At 37.3% G+C, this 18,654-nt stretch overlaps 1 protein-coding gene across 2 annotated transcripts in view; it reads right to left on the bottom strand.

The window, feature by feature from the left end:
- The window catches only part of LOC134754194 (WD repeat-containing protein 47), a 105,668-nt gene that overhangs the window by 39,621 nt on the left and 47,393 nt on the right, over positions 1-18,654 (bottom strand). For both annotated transcript variants that reach the window (XM_063690337.1, XM_063690336.1), the window contains exon 5: positions 6,313-6,533. In XM_063690337.1, coding sequence (XP_063546407.1) covers positions 6,313-6,533 — 221 coding nt within the window. The remainder of the gene's footprint in view (positions 1-6,312; positions 6,534-18,654) is intronic.

The following is an 18,654-nucleotide window of genomic DNA, read 5'->3' as shown; positions in this document are numbered from 1 at the left end:
AAATATTATAGTTTTATCGCAATTTATGTCTTAGTTCTTAAGTATTTTTAATGATTGTATTTTTTTTAATTGAACTAAATCACATTTGTAACGGAAGGTTCAATTCTAAAGAAGTGACGCGTTCCATAAGGTACAGGGGGGAAATTTCAACTGGTAGGTTATGAAGTGCAACTTTGACCACCAAAAACTACTATTTACAGTACTTTTACTGGCAATTGATTGCCTTCATACTGTAGATTAGACCATTTTGTGGCACTTTCTCCTTCCTGTTTTTCTGTTTTGTATTATTTTCTCTTCTGCTTGTGCTTACGAATGAAATCTATGTTAACCAGTAGAAACCTGAATAGATCCAACTCCTACTTATACTAACAACTATCTCAGATAATATTTAAACCAATATTAGTAGAAGATTGAGCAAATGAGAGCTTAAAGGGGCCCATTGACTATCAGTCCGCCGGACGATATCGGCCTGTCAGTTGTTCGGAACTGTCAAATTATTGATCTAACTGGCAGGCCCCTTAGTACACGTAGCAATATCAAGACCTCGTCGGCTATTGGTTTCAACAATTCAATCAGTTAACAGTAAAAAAAATTTTCATGACAATAAAATTAAAACAATGTAAGTAGTATAAGCACCTTTATTAACTCAGTAAAATATCTTATCTTTTTTTTAAATTAATTAGCCTTTCCTCGTGCACGACTGACCTACTAAACGTATGAGACTACTAGTCGGCAAAATTTATCAATCAAATTGATTTGCTCACTATTCGCGAAACCTTGGGTATTCTTGGTAGAAATCCTACTCCACCTGTCACGTTAAGGACAAATATTTTCCCGAATGTGTAGCCGAACGCAAGGGTATTCACCAGCGATTATCATTTTCTGTCCCAAACGCTCCCTCGTGGAATAAAAATGCGAGTTTATATGTTTAGCGCGGCGTGGACGGGCTTGAATAAAATATGCCGCCGCAGAGCAGGGGTGTATTATTCTGTATTCGGTTTTTAAGGTTGGTAGGACTTCGCGCAGGGTAAGCCCGCAACGCAACCAACAAACCATTTCAACGGCTAACCAGCCCTTAACAATGCTGTTGAGTAGCGGGTGTAACAAAGTTGATAAAACTTCAATAGGGAATATTACTGCAATGTTCTGCCGCCTGAGTGCAGCACCAGTGCACATGCTAAACCATAGAGTAACTTATACGTACACAAATTTTTGACAAGTTTTCACTATGACATTTCGTGTTTCGCGGCAGGCCCTGTGATTGTGATAGTGACGCCCTCTACGCAGTTATGCGTCCTTTTCACTATTCGAAGCATTCCGATTTCTGCTGTAGAACAAACAATCATAATTTTGAATTATTCCTTTTTCTTTATTTTTTTTCATCTCCCATTTCATTTGGGGGCGGCCCTCAGAATATGTTTTGGCCATTTGGCTCTGTAAAGTATGTATTTTTAAGTGACTGTTTCTCCACCAGGTGGCTTTTGGGCGTCCTGATACTCCTGATGGTTGTTTACCTAAGTCAATTTCAAGAGCAATTTTTACCGGGTGACCTTATATATCATCGGAGTAGTAGGAGTACCAAAACGTTTTTCAATTGATCTACCCGATGTGGAGTCATCCATAAGTGACCCGCAATCTTCCGAATATCATTCACCCAACGAGCTAACGGACGCCAGGCGCTCCTTTCATCCGAAAGCGGCCACCATTCCGTCAACATTTTGGTCCTCCTGCCATCAATCTGCCTGGCAACATTCCCCGCCATTTTAGTTTAGTAACACCCTACTTCTTCTTCTAATCCTACGTCTTGCACCTTGGTGCGGCGCCGGATCCAGACATTCGTTAATCGCTTTTGAAGCTTGATGCCGAGCATGGAGCGCTCCATGGCTCTCTGCGCCACTCGGATTTTAAGCACAGCCTTGGTAGTGAGCATCCATGTCTCGGCACCGTAAGTCATGGTGGGATTGTGGAATGTGAACGGGTTTGAGGAGTCCGTTAAATAGTTTATTTGAATGCCGCCCAACCCTCTATACAGCTCCCGGAGCACATCTACATAGCGAGTATCGATTGAACAGCGATGATGAGTTTCAAGCACGGCCCAATATACGTCACAGTTGAAGGCCTTCTCGTAATCTACGAAGGTCATGCACTGATCCGGTTGTTATCATGGCTCTTCTCCATCAACTGGTTTACCGCATCCACTCCGCAAAACAGACTGGTCGGGAGGTAAGCATGTGAACAGGATACGAGATAGACGGTTACAAAGAACTTTTGCAAATAGCTTGTATCTATGGAAACTTGGAAAGGATGCATTAAAACGTATTCAGAAGGTAATCGAAGATTATTTCTGGGTTCTTATGTAGGATAGGGAATTGAAAACTATCCCTAAAACGGCTAAATAAATATGAGCGGTAGTAGATATACATTTAATTATAACATTTTTGGCAAAATAATGAAATTTAATCGCGTTAGACTCGTTAATGACATTAATTCTTCATTTTAATAATCAAAATAATCATACCTAAGCCAAATCGGGAATAATAATTACGTCATAACTCGGTTTATACACGTATTTCATGAAAATTATGATTTATTGCTAAAATATGAGACTGTTTCCACCGACCCGCATAATACCGTGCCATACCTATCCCGGGTATTAAAGTTGCCATCCCTACCGATAATCTCTATAATCTCATTAAGAGCACATCAACGTGCTCACTAGCGCCACTGGTAAATAATTGTGATTATTTCAATTTAACGATAGATGTTTAAAACAGTTTTGTGTTCATAGATCGACGAATCCAGCAATATAAAAACTAGGTTGATGTATTCAAAACACATTCAAAAAGAATTTTAATACAAAAAATACAGTACGTAGCGGCCTCTTTTTTTAAATATTTATCGTTAAATTTAAATTATCACAATTATTAAGCAGTGGCGCTAGTGAGCACGTTGATGGGCTCTTAAACAACGAACAATACCTATTTCAGGTAAACATTATATGGGGATTCGTTTACTTTTTGCAGTACCTATGTATGTTTGTAAGGGTCAAATCTTGCAAGTTAAATTTGACCCACTTCCCGGTTTCTGATTAAGATGAAAATTTGCATACATATGTAAGTCGGGTGACAATGCAATATTATGGTACCATCGAGCTGATCTGATGATGGAGACAGGAGGCGGCCATAGGAATTCTGTAATAAAACAACGCAACCTAACTGTGTTAGGGGTTTTTAGAATTGTGTCTCGATGAGTATTAGTTGCCTGTGGAAATAAAAGTACAGTCAGCGATAAAAGCTTGTAGCAAAAATGAAATTTTTGCCAAAAACTTTTTACTTCATATGCATGAAAGACATTAATTTATTTTTTTATCTATTAACAAATAGATCATGGTTAAAGAGATTAAAACAAGCTTTTTAGGGCAGCATTTCACTGTACACTTTATATGATAATAAGCTTAATTTACTTTTAAGCCTGCCATTTTGTAAACTTCTGGCATTAAAATGAGTGTTTTTGTTGAAATATATATATTGAAATTGTTACAACAAACCCTATTATATTAATGCGTGAATTGTATAACAGAGCCGAAATGCAAATATTTGGAACATAATAAATACCATATTAAACATATTAATAACGGGTCACTCACGTATTTTAAGTCGAAAACGCTCGACATGTTTCACTCCGTACCGAGGAGCATCATCAGGAGCTTGCGTCGACGGTGACGGACCGGCGCAGACTGCGGGCCGCAGCCCTCCGCGCCCGATGACTCGGCGCGGGCGCCGGTGGCGGCAGGGGGGGCGAGAAACTACCCTAGTTTACCCCGTTATTAATATGTTTAATATGTCTGTGTCTCACGGAAGTTTAGTTATTAAAATACTAATACCAAATAATAATCGGATATCGCATCTCCATCCATCCGGAATCCATTCAGTTCAATAAATCCATTATTTCAACTATTTTGTTTTGAAGCAGAAATGTCTGCGAGCGTTACTCGCAAATTTTTAAATTAAAGGAAAAATGGAAAAATTTCGCAGCAGCTGGCCGGCAGGTCTCGAACCTGCGACCATAGGAACACCGGTCCAATGTACAATCGTACCTGGGGCCACGTATTAGATGTCCTACCACTAGTGCCGCCACCGCTTTCGGTTTCCTCTGGCTCTGATTCAGTGTCCGTTTCCGGTTGTTCGTATGTATAGGTATATTCTTTCCGCTTGTTTCTTTCGGGGTCGGTTAGTATATTGCCGAATATCGTGGTTCAATGAGTCCTCCCATGTATATATTGGGCGTCCCCCCTTCCTCTTGTTCTCGTTATATTTCAGAGCTGCGTGGAGTAGGTGAGGGTTTTTTTCGTCTATGTGCCCGTAGTATCAGAGCCGGCGGATTTTGATAATTTTTGTAATTGTTTTGTCTTCTAAGATTTCATTAACCTTTTGCCTCGGGGTGTCCCTGGCGTATTTTAATGGCTAGGTGATTAAATGACAAATTCTCTCTACACTGATTTAAACTTTCACGATTTTTACTCATTATTATTTACAACGACGGGACTTAATACACTTACTTATTTTACGCGATTAAGTCCCGTCGTTGTAAATAATAATAAATTCTCTCTATCTAACAAAACCAATGTTTGACACCGGAAGGTCACGAATTATGTTGTACCTCCCTATCGCATGACACTTCTATTATCACTATCTAGACTGTGCCTCAGTCTCAGTGCATAATGTGCCGAGCGCGTCCATAATGTAAGTGACTGGATTGACACATAACGCACTAGAATATAAGGTAAGTTTAGGTATATATGTAATAAATACCTAAACAATGCACGTAGAATAATATAACGAACATGTTGTAAGTTTTTATGGAATATTTCTGTCTCCATCCGACGACATCAGAAGAGCCCGACTAACATGACATGATGTAACATTGCATAGACTCCTAATTTTGACGAATCATTTATTTGCTTGCCGACAAGCCTTAATCAGGTCTAAGAAGTAGTGAAGTAATTAATAAGTATTAAAGTTAAAAATGTAATTATTGTAACCATCCTGCTAGTACTACTTTTTAGTATAAAAGAAGTATTTAGTTTTAGATTTAAGTGTTAAATGCTAGATTTAAAGACACAAACATAATGGTTTATACCCTATCGATTTCGGAAGAGCGGGGTTTTCTGTCACAAGCATATCTTAAGGGGCCCACTGACTATCAGTCCGCCGGACGATATAGGCCTGTCAGTTAGACCAAAAATCTGACAGTTCCGAACAACCGACAGGCCGATATCGTCCGGCGGACTGATAGTCAGTGGGCCCCTTAATGCTTAAAAGAAGATCCCGTCCCATGCTGTAAACTACTTGTAAAGAACCAATAAACATTTTTTCATTTTCATTTTTCAAGTATACTGTAATAAGAAATACAATATGAACATGCCAGAACTTATGATAAATTCAATCAGAACCTGGTTTCACAAGTTTTCTCAGTTTACATATTATTAAACATTATTATTTAACGATTTTTATTATTATTTTACCGACGAAAAGAGCAAACCTTAGCTGGAGTTTGGAACTTTTATGCAAAATTAAATCTGAAACATGATGCAAATAAATCTTCGTAATTAATTAACAAATCAATGCTAAAAACAATAAATATTTGTAGGAAGATTTTTATTGAGAAATGTTAGTGTATTAGGTCATAGTAATAGTAATAAAAATCCACCATTAGTTGAACTACTTACTGGAATCCAATATTACCGGTGTACCCTAATATTATTACATACTTATACACCATGAATGCGTGTATTAATTTAGAGACGATTAAAATAGGGCGGCAAGCCTCAAAACCCTCAAACTCTCTTAATAATTCCAGAATGACATTACACAGGCATTCTATGTAGGATTGTTATGTTCACCGCACGTTATTAAACTTTGAGTTTCATATCGCGTCGACTCAGATTTTCGATGCGCCAATCAGCAATAACTTGCAGACTTGAGTTTCAAAATTATATTAGTTAAAGAAGAGTTACAAAAATTTAGAAAATCATTACATTCCGAGTCTAAGATTTTAGCTAATGTCTCACCACACTTAAAGACGCGGAATCGTTTTAAGACAACCACATTTTAACGCACTTTTATTTGTTGGTTTATTTTATGCCATTGGTATATATGTAATGGATGTGATCGAACCCTCGATGCCGCTCAATTTGCATCGCCTGGGCTTAAATGAGCTTTATGATTATGACATGGCTATATTACGCATCGACTTAATGCGATTCCGTGTTGGAAGATGTTGTGATACCCTTAATAGGTAATCATTACTTACTTGACATCATCTATCTTCGGGTAAGTGCATATCCTGAGAGTTTTGGTGTTGGAGCCGACGGCGTACAGTTTCCCGTTGGGATGGAACTCGGCGCACCGCACTGCCTGTAGGTCTTCAAGCACTGTCACGGGCTTGAATGTAGGCCGGGAGCCATTCACTTCGGCACCGACCATGTTGCCCGCCGACATGGGTAGACCGTGGCTGCCATTTCGGTTTTGTGCCTGTAAAGAAAGCAGTGGGTCATCGGACAGGAACTAGTTACTTAACTATTTAAATTGAAAAAGATCAGATCACAAATAATATTACAATAGCGTCTTTTGAGCGTCGGCGTCTAGTCTGACGTTGCCGATTTTAGGGATAATATGTAACTTTAAGGCAGGTTACCTTATTTGATTTTCAAATGAGAAACAAATGCACAGCAGAATATTCGCTTAGAAAACGCTAAGTGGTTTCCAAGCAAAAAGGTACCCACAATAATGTTGCACTTATGGTGAGTTTATGTACAAACGTTGTTTTAAATTAATTTTGGCTTAAATTTAGCCTATTTCTAAGTGTTTAAAGGAATTTAAACAAATTCGACGACAGTTAATTCAGTAAAGCAGCCAACTATATAATAACGTAGATGCAATTATGCCACTTATTAGCCGAATAACCGGGTCACGTGGATTTGAATGCCTACGAGTACATTCCCGTAAATAACTAAACACAGGCATAAAGCCCCTCGCGCTATCACTAAGATGGATTTTTAGCAATTAATACTGTTATTTAAATATATTGATTGTATATATCTGAGCTTTATTAACAAAGAGTACCTACCTAAACATAATTGCAGATCTTATTGATTAAAATGTGACACATTATCTTAGATTGTAAGCAAAGTATGTAAGTACTAAAAAAATTTGTCACTAGAAAATTCTCTGTTGAACAGATTTACCACTTATCTAAGGCGGCTGGTAAAGAAGTTGTACGGTGATTTTCCTGCAGAAGGAAGCTGATTTATGGGACTAAAACAAGTTCATACATAAAAATTTTACTTGCTTAACATAATACAAATCAGCTTTAAGCAGACAAGCCTTCACCAGTCTGTAGCTGATCATAATAACTTTATACCAGCCGCCTCAGTTAAACGGTAGACTAGCACTTCACTTTTTATAATAGGTAGAGTTCATTGGTCAGTTACTTGCTATTATTATTAAACTAAGGCAAATATCCTTAGCATGGTGTAGAGGTGACCCGGCAAAACTTAGACAATGGCCAACTTGTACTCGTGCCTTTCAGGCATCGCTTTAGTATGCTATTGTAGGTATAGAAAAGCCTTTGACAAAAGTTGTCGGAACCATACAACTCTGAACCCTCTATCTATTTATTATAAGGGATCCTATAGAAAGTACACAAACTCTAATGACGGATGACCCAACATGAAATCAACTGTTTCTTTTCTAACCTTAATTTTTACTTGGCCATTTAATCGGACACCGCACTCTAGCTCGTAACAAATAAAGCTCATATTTGACAAACCGCAAAGATGTTACGCGAGTTTGTGAAAGTAATAGTAGAAATAGGCAACGAGACTTCTCGTGTGTGGTCCGCAGTGATTTTTTCCGAACGACCAACAACATTTTCTTATTTTCAGGGCAATCTATTATAGCTCGTCATTGAAACGAAGAACCAATACCTACTTGTAGAGAATTGGTATCAAAGAACATAGGTATTAATCTATTAAAACTTTTCGCTCATGTCTCGGAAACCTGTACGAACCTAAATATAATTTAGATGGGTACCACATGGTATGCGGATTTAATTTGTATAAAAGTTACCACACAGGCCATGAATCTATTGACACCTCAAAACTAAAAATCTGTTAAGTAGATTCGAGTTCGGCAGACTGCTAAATCTTAACACCTCCCTGAGTCTTCTGATTCCGTAGTCGGGTAAAATAAAGAAGCTTCCGTTGAGCCAATTGAGCCCCGCCATTATAATTATTATTATTTTAATATTTAGTAGCGAGGCTGACCCTTTTAAAACCTTAGCTTCCCTTTTCAACAACGCAAGGTTCAAAACACATTGTCAATATTATATTAATCACCACTATAAATTTAACAAAACACATTCAGTCCACCGCAATTAGAGCGTATCTATGGACACAGATATGAACACTAATATAAGCTATTTACAGTTAAATGTTTATGCTGGTATATCCATACTAATATTATAAATGGGAAAGTCTGTCTGTCTGTCTGTCTGTCTGTCTGTCTGTCTGTCTGTGTGTCTGTGTGTTCCCTCTTCACGCTTAAACCGCTGAATTGATTTAGATGAAATTTGGCATAGAGATAGGTTGAGTCCCTGAGAAGGACATAGGATAGTTTTTATCCCGAAAATCATCCCTTAAGAAAGTAAAAAGCGGGGTGGAATTGAGTTAATTAATGAAGTGTCTGCTAATTTGTGTGCATAATATGCTAAAATTGAATAATTTTTATAAGACTTTCTCCAGGCGCTATTCTTACTCTTGCTGGGGTTACTAAGTCCACGCAGACGAAGTCGCGGGCAAAACCTAGTTTTCTACAAACTCGAAAATGAAAAATTCTAAATTAATTCTGTATCAAGCAGCTGCGAACGATGCTATTAAGCTTAGAAATAAATTAAAAGTGAAATCAATTTGCGGAGATCTGCATAAATTTTGTGAGCCTTAGGAGATTTTTTTTTCCTTAGATTGCAAAACCACTTGCTGTTGAAGGAACCCACCATCAATTACAATGGCACTACCAGCAAGACACTGGAGAAAAGGCGTTTTCAGATTTTTTACATGATTATACCAAAAATATTTATTACAACTGACTACAAATTTATATTAAGGTACCTTTAGGATCCTCAGATATCAATGTTCACCATGATTAGAACAAATTTTGCATCGGACGTGCTGTTTTCGATCTACAATCTACAAGCAAAAAACTGAAAAAGAGCAAAAACGTATGCGCACGTCCTGGGATTGCGCAAACTCGAAGTGCAAGCATTTCGAACCAAATGAAAGTGTTGAAACGATTACCAGCTCGCTGAAAACTAATTCTTCGAAAAAACAAAATTTAGTTGGCCATGCGAGGGACTCCAATTATTTGTTAAACAAACGATAATAATATTGACTTCGGTTACCGCGATAGTTACTCATGAAATTAAACTATGAAAACTAAACTATGAAATCGAAACGTCGGGATATATTATAAATTCAATATACGCGATATAATCCGTTTTCATAGTTTTATTTCAAACGATAATAGTTAAAACTATATTATAAAGCGTGACATAATAGGTGATATAAAGATGATACTTAGTTCCATTTCCAGCGTTATGACATCATGAATCTGTCATAATTGGTTGATAAAAAACGATCGAAACAGTCTGGCACCTAAGAACAGTCGAAATTCAACAGCTGATTGTCGCGTTACGTAATTGACAATGCACGAGGGAGTCGATAGAGAAGTTTCCAATTAAAGGACTCCTGCGATTTATATTTAGCGATTTATAAGCCGAAATGCCTGAATTGTTAGATGAATGAATTACGTGTATCATTTACAGTTGGAACTACTAATACATAAATATTGTTCAATTTATAAGTTTAAACTTATACTAAACGCGTCTTCAAGAAAAATTTGCATCAGGAGAGCGGAGCGTTTAGACACAGAGTTCTATACATTTTTAATAACGTTGGTTTTCTACGAAATAAGGCGCTCTCTTTTTTTGTTCAAGTCATATCAAGACCTTTACAGTACATATGGTGCTACTTTCTCGCACTAGTGCGTTCGTGCATATGTCGAAAGTTTAAAGGGCCATATGTACTGTAAAACGTTGCACGATACACGTGCGAAAAGGTAATTCGCAACTCGTGTCGATTTAAAACACTCCCTGCGGTCGTGTTTTAATTTATCGCCACTCGTTTCGAATTTCCTCTCTTCCGCACTTATATCGTAAATAACTATTATAAGTTCGAATATATAATAGCGCAATTTTAATTTTGCTTACACCACATATTTCCGATGACATTCTGCAAAAAATCGGGCGATTTGATTCCTCTAAAGACACGTGGGAGGAACTAGAGCGCATCTACAGTAGCGGAAAATAATACTATCATATTTTTTCAGATACATACATATTTATTTTGGTAATTTCTCAAAAAGGGCTCTAGCGATTTATATGAAATTTACAATATAGGGGCGTATGAAAAGGACAATTCGATCACACTAGGTTTACATTTTGAAAATAATTAGTTTGCCTGAGTTTTCGCGGTAGCCCGGTGGGTATTAAATTGCAGAGTAATGATTCGATTTAATTTTCAAACCAGAAGCTAACGAGGGTGAAAAAGCAATCCTGCTAGGTTTTATTGTTGGCAAGATTCGCTTTTCAGTGTTTTCAAATAAGAAATTCAATATTTATAACATGCATTAAGTGTGTGTGAAGTCCCCAATCCGCATTGTGCTAACGTGGCTGCCTATGTTGCCACGTGCAGTGGCCCTGGTTTTGGCCAGGCAACGAATGCTCAAAAAAAGTTATAGAGGGAAATGCTTGGAACACAATTTTTGACTTCGTAACTTTGTTTGGACTAGTTAGGTGAACATATCAAAAGTCCCCGGCCGTAGCCCTTGAGCCGGGGGGAGGGGGGTATGAAGGTCCCATTTTTCGCTTTTTCGATTATATCTCGGAATTTCCCATTATCATTCCCGTTTTCGAATTATTAAGTTAAGATTAAAACCGCGATTTTAATAGCTTAAATCGAATAATTTTTCTAAACTTTTCAGTTAAATTCCTACAATCCGAAATAAATTTTCACTTGCATCGTGGTTTCAGAAAAACACACAATTACTTATGAAACAAAACACACAGTTAGTTTTTTATTTTATTTTATAAAATACCAGTTTTTTCTTTTTGTTTTAGTAAAGCGTCTTCACCTTACAAAATATTAATAGTTAACCGAATTTAAACTGTTGTGAGACATACTAACATTAAATCATTTTACGGTTTAGACTCACTTGTCGCGCGAGTGACTAAAACAAGTGAGTCTAAACCGTAAAATGATTTAATATTAATAGTTATTTTAGCTTTAGCATGTTTATGTATGATTTCCATATCCAGTTGATACAATCAGGAAATTTATAATTACGGAATATGAAAAATACTAACACTACCTCATGACATAAAGGTCAATGATAAATGATAATAGAATCCGTTAAAAACATTAACGTCAACAATGCTACAAAATTGCATTACCATAAAACGTGTGAACATGCCTCACTACAATAAGCAACAATAACAATATTTATGATTGCCGAAGAAAAAGCTTGTACATATGACACCAATGAGAACGGATTTCTAACTAGAAATGCATCGATTACCGACTCGATTGAGGTGATAGGCGTTAAGCCTCATTTATAGGATTACATAAGTACAACTAGATACGAGCACCGACACTTACAACCATACCTAGAGTTATTAGCATATCATTAGGTATACATAAATACATGGAAAGATGACATCAATAAAATTGGAGGAACAGAATGGCCTAAAAAAGCCAACGACAGAGAGGAATGGAAGAAGCTGGAAGAGGCCTTTGTGTCACAGGATACGCTGGACACCAAATCAAGAAAAACTGATAAACAATGATGTGCAGTTTAGTTACCAGCAATGAAGGCTATAATATAATATAGGTATACATACCTACATATGCCCTTCAGTACCGTATCGAAGACGTCTGGCGGACAAATCTTTCAATGAGTACATCACGACAGGCTGCATTACAGTTGCGACATTACTTTTGTCAAGGCATTTGACAGACAGCGGCGGCATCGCAACAGTAATGCAGCTGCAGTTAATATCCGAACGTCACTTTTAAGGACAGAACTCTGGTAGACGTAGAACTGCCATACATTGATAGATTTTTCAGCCAAACCCATTTACCATGTCTGACGGGCACAGTCGATAAGTTTCCGGGTCAGAGTATAGGAAAAGGGGCAACATTTTGCTCGTAAATTTTCTGTCCTAAAATCTGCCCCTTATGCTATACCCCAACCTAGATATCTTTTAAGATGACTGAATCCCCAACATCCCGCATTTCTAGGTCGAAAACTAGAAATTTTATTTAGGGTCAACCTATACGTATGATGACTATTATTTGAATAAGGTCAATGTAGGCGAAAATCGACTTATTATGATGCAAAATTAGCTTCTTAAAACGTTCTACTTACTACTACTACGCTTTCTTCAATGGAGTAGTTTGTAATATTTTCTGCCGCAAATTAACGGTAGATGGAAAATTTAAATCTTCGTATTAACTGGTATTGTAACCATTTAGCTTGGCACCTACTCCAAACATATCAGTTGACAGCGCATATAAAAGGAATAATATTTATATTTATCATTTTTGAAGTCGTTTTTTTTTTTTCAAGGTATTTTACTATAAGGAACCGACGGGACTGAAACGTACCGCGGTACGTTCCTCCTTCCTGACAATGCTCGCTATGAAATAACAACTACCTAACTACTTTTAAAACATAAGAACTTTCAACAATTAAACACGACGGTGACTCTCTCGTGGTAGGGGCTGTTTTAGTTCCAGTGGAGTTGATTCATTAGGTATACAGCATTAACGGCATAATAAGTTTATATAAGTTTTGAGTATTGCAGGATTATTCCCTGGGCACATTCCAACAAGATAATGATCCAAAACATTCATTTAATCTAGTGAAGCAGTGGTTCCAAAAACGGAGATTGAGGGTTGTAGACTTGCCCAGCCAAAGTCTGGACTTGAATCCGATCGAGACTATGGAAGCAACTTCGTCGTGTGAGCATGCGGAAAGCGTCTAATCTCTATAAAAAGTCCGTTTTTGCTCCCTCAATAACGAAGTACCTATGACATGACAGTTGCTCTTTTACACTATTGTTAAGTTGGTTTACGTTGTGTATCGTTAGAAAAGTTCAAATGTATTTTAATTTTGACGTTAATCCAATAAATACGATTCAGAACAAGTAGCTCTGGCGGTCGAAGTGTTAAAAGTTAATGAAGTTCAAAGTGCATATAGCTAAAAATTATTAAATTGCAATTTTGATTAGGCACATAAAACATATATCACATTTTATTATCCAAGTGGAAAACGGCGTATAACCCCCAGCTAATTATAAGTCCCAAGCAAGCTCGGCCGAATTTCATCTTTCCATAGAAACGGAGTTTTGTTCTCATTTTAAAACTACGTGTTGGATTGTGATGAAACTGCACAAAAAAGGGCATGACATGTAGCCACATGACACATGTAGTCCTGTAATTAGTTTTTTTAGTTCCAGTTTATAAAACAAACGAAATATAGCAAAAACAAGTTTTGTATGAAAAACTTAAATTCGCTGTATTTTTTAGGGTTCCGTACCTCAAAAGGAAAAAACGGAACCCTTATAGGATCACTCGTGCGTCTGTCTGTCTGTCTGTCCGTCTGTCACAGCCTATTTTCTCCGAAACTACTGGACCAATTAAGTTGAAATTTGGTACACATATGTAAGTTTATGACCCAAAGACGGACATGTAAAGTAAACTAATTAATTTTAAACTTGGGGGCCACTTTTGGGGGGTAAATGAGAAAATTTAAAAATAAAAATTTTCAAACTACATCGTGTTATATATCAAATGAAAGAGGTCATTGTGAGAATCTCAAATATATTTTTTTATAATTTTAGGATAAACAATTTAGAAGTTATTCAAGAAAATAGGCAAAACCGGCCAAGTGCGAGTCGGACTCACGCACCGAGGGTTCCGTACTTTTTAGTATTTGTTGTTATAGCGGCAACAGAAGTACATCATCTGTGAAAATTTCAACTGTCTACTAGCTATCACGGTTCATGAGATACAGCCTGGTGACAGACAGACAGACGGACAGCGGAGTCTTAGTAATAGGGTCCCGTTTTTACCCTTTGGGTACGGAACCCTAAAAAATGACCATTCCCCCCCCCCCCTTTATCTCCAAAACTACTGGGTCTAAAATTTTGAAAAAATAGACAAAATAGATCTTTACCTACAGATTACAGGAAAACCTATCAGAAATTGCAGTCAAGCGTGAGTCAGACTTAATTACTTAGTTTTTGATCCGACCCCTACGGGGTTTTTAAAGACATTTCACTCACGTTTCACATAAAAAATAAAAAATACATTGTTTAAATTGTGTAATGTACGGAACCCTTGGAACGCGAGTCCGACTCGCACATGGCCGGTTTTTTAAATATGGTATCTGAAGCTGTATAAACTAATTAAAGGACTAGCTATACATATACCATATCCTATTGTAAGTACAAAATTTCAGAGCAATCTAGCTAGTCGTTTTAAAATGAGAGCGTAACTACGTTTGTACGGAGAAGTATATTATATTTTATATTCTTACTCTATTTTATTTTGTGATTGATATGAACAAAGCGCACCCTATGAGTGATTAGTGATTTATCTACGATACGTATATGTCATTCAATGAATGAGGGGGGAAAGGTAGACTAAAATCACAGATTTTGTACTGAGTATTTCACAGACATTTTAACTAAAAATGAATGAAATTCTAAGCTTCAAAGTGCGTAATTAAGGGGCAATAAGGGTAAATCAGTTAGTTTATACATTTCCTTCTTTCTACATATTCTAAGAGAGCAAACACGCGTGGAGATATTTATAAATATTTTGTTCGCTCAGCAATTTTGATGCTAACAGTAGATTGCGGTTGGCAATGTCAAGTATGTAAGCACTTAATCAGCTCTAGTGATCAACAATACTCCAGTTTCATTTATTCACATTCCTCAAGCAGGTTTTTCACGACCCAAATTAACTAACCGCATAAACTGTTCGAAATCGTAATCGGAACATCGCTTGTAACAGTTTCGATACGAGTTTGAATTGATTTGGGCAAGTAAGTTGTTTACAAGTGTTCACGCGATTCACACCGGCCAGTAAATGAGTTCTACGGAATCGGATAAGTCACGTAACGTACCTAACACGGAACAAAATTAGGATTCCGTAAATATTAAATATCTATAAATATATTCATGATGCAGACTAAGACGACTCTTTACACTCTCTTTACCCCAGTGAATTCCATCCAAATTTTCAGAAAACAGTTTTCAGTTAAAGTGTTACCTGTTTTGTATACTGTTGTCTCAAAGCACTGAACCTTTCTGTAATTGTCAAATATCACAACGGTCACGTCGATGACCACCGACGGTGTTATGTAATGTGACGTTTTTAGTAACTATGTATAGAAACAAAGAAAAAAAGAGAGTATGCAGCAAGAGGGCGCTGTTGTAATATACTATTCAGATAGCCAGGCAGCACTGAAGGCACTAATGAAAATATAGGTTACCTCCTCTCTCGTGAGAGAATGTCGAGAAGAGCTTAACTCGATAGGCAAGTATAGAAATGTCACGGTGGCATGGGTACCAGGACATCAGGGAGTGACAGGAAATGAGAAAGCGGACGAGCTAGCGAGGATAGGGGCGGAGACGGAATATATAGGTCCGGAACCGGCTCTGCCTATGTCAGCGGATGTCACGAAGGGAGTTATCGAGAAGGTAAAAGAGATGGAAGCACAGAGAGAAAGGGAAGAAGAAACTGGATGCAGGCAGTCGAAGATGATGATTAAAGGTATAGATCACAGGAGAACCAGGTATCTTTTGAAACTAGTTAAGAACAGTCTGACTACTAACAGGTAATTATTACAGGTCATAACACTCTTAACAGACACCTTAAGATAATGGGAATCAGGGCAGACGCCTCCTGTCCACACTGTGGTAGGGAGGAGACTAGCTTACACTTACTAGCAGAATGCAATATGTATGCGGCACCGCGTTACAATACATTCGGTAGAGACACACTAGAAGGAAACGAACTAAAGGACGTCGAACTTAAAGATGTCCTTCTGTTCTGCAGGAAAACAAGAAGATTTGAGGAGAATAGTGTGGGAATGCCGCCGGGACAGTAACCTGCAGCTTCAACTCCAGGGAAATGGACTGAATGAACGCGACATGTGATCGACAGCCCGCCTGCTTCCGGCCGGGCGTCCCTATAGTACATCTACTACATCTACATGTATAGAAACAGTAATCCTACCAGTGTGAGCCACCAAAATACGAGTATTATAAAGGCTCGTTACTCCATACCATCTCTAATCGTAGTAGGTAGTAGTCGTAGGGTTAACGATTCTGTTTTGACGGTATTTTTCAATCAAGTGCTTTGGTTTGTTAATGTTTTTTTTAAACTTTACACATTGTTTTCTTGTAAGGAACCCCTTGTAGCCCCGGCTATTAAACTTGTTTGCCAAATCCACTTCTATATTCAATGAATCCAATACGAGTCGACTGACATTAGGTAATACTTAGTGCAATTTCGGCCAAACTTGCGACTCGCATTAGAAAGTGTAACTCACGCACGTATACCACTCGGTTTATGTAATTGGTCATAGAACATCTACATGTTTAGAATAGTAATGCTTAAAATTAGTGACTTCATTATTAATGGTAATTCCAGTAATAAACAGTATATCTATTACCGAAATTAGGCTTTCAAACACGTACATTTTGTTAGAGGTACTAAATTGTATCACTTCAATATAAATCTTGCATACTAAGACTTTATTTTCTGTTTCGCCAAATGGCAATTTCCTAATTTCGTTAAGTAAAGAAATAAAAATTTAACGTCGTTTTGTCTTTGAATTAATTGCGTTCTTTGTTAGATTCCTTGCCTTGTTTCTCCAAATTAAGATCCAAACGGTTACTTGATGGAATATGTACCTTAACATTTTCAGCAGCAAATAAATATACGTAATTTCATTTAGATTTTAACACGAACTAAAGTCTCTTCGATCACGTTTTATTTATATAAAAATAAAATGAGTTTACCCAAGTCAGTAAGTTGAAATGTCAACCATCCGCTACGGTACGCAAATAGAATTTGAAGCTGAAAGCTGAAACGATTAAGGAAACGGCCTTTAATTCTAAATTACAGGTTAAGATTCTAAACGGCCCGTCATAATTAAACTTAAAAACTAGCTTCCTTTATGTAACTTAATGATTTGTGAGACCTCTTTAAAATAACGACGCAACCAATGTTAGGTCACTTTTCACAAGTGTAGTGTTATTTGTGTTCGCATCATCCGCGTTATTAGAAGATATGACTAACGTTTGCCCATAAGCGGTGACTGGCGCGATTATGTTAGGTGACAAGTAATTATTGCCGTCATAAACCTTTAAATAACAGGTGATCGTTTGGTTTTTTCGTTAGTTAAGTAACGTTCATAACATTCGATGGAAATTAGAAATATAGGAATGAGATGCCAAGCATGTGTTGTTGCTTATAAGAGTTATATTATAATATAAGCCACGCTTCAATACATCACCGCTTTGAAAATACCAATTTCTTAATTACATTGTAACGGACCCCCTTATACAAAAACTATGTGCACATGTATAATTTATCCTTTTCACCATAGAACCGAAAACTAACAAAAAGTCTTCATTATAGCCATCATAACCGAATAAATTTGCATGTGAAATTGCGAAAACCATCAGTTGTTAATTTATGAATTTGATTATTAATAATAGTCTAAAATACGGAACCAATAATACACAGTTACGTGAGGTTTATGTAAGATGACGAGGCATTATTAAAATTCGTGTTATAAAACAAATTTGTAAATTCGCTTCGGATGTCGCATTGGGTAAGAGTTTTCTAATTTGCTCGTCCGATTCTCGTAGGCGGGTGCCAATGTCGGTCGGCCGGCTGATCAATACAGGGCGCTATTAGGAAGATTTCATATCACAACTCGATAATAAAAGAGACGTTCTACATCTATTACAGGATTTCCTGCGACCGAGTCACGTAGCAAGAAACACGCGAGGGTGAAAACAAGCCAGGTACCCGGAATAAATCACACGATCCCATCCGAACAAACCGACCGTAAAAAGGTGCACGATACAATCCACTATCAAGATTCCGCTCACAATAATAATTAAAACATATCTAAACATAGATATTACAACACAAAAGAATTCACACTCGCATTGCAACGTTGGGTAACACCTAGAACAAAAAGTGTTCGAATTACCCGAAAACCTGAATTCACACTTACCTGCAAACATTATAGTGATGCATGTTCATAGATAAAATAGAATGCTTCGGTATCACGTATACGTATTATACTTAGTATATTATTTGATATAAAAAACAAGTATCGAACATCCGTTACGCGCAGGACGGAGTGTCTCGGTTCACCGGAGCTGAACGGGGCCTGCCCGGCGCAGCTCTTGATTCCCATTCCCATAGCACTCGACCAAACATTGTGC

The sequence above is a fragment of the Cydia strobilella genome, chromosome Z (genome assembly GCF_947568885.1).
Source record: "Cydia strobilella chromosome Z, ilCydStro3.1, whole genome shotgun sequence".
Classification (NCBI taxonomy): Eukaryota; Metazoa; Arthropoda; class Insecta; order Lepidoptera; family Tortricidae; genus Cydia; species Cydia strobilella.
The sequence above is the reverse complement of the archived record's forward strand: the minus strand, read 5'-3'. Positions and strand labels throughout refer to the sequence as shown.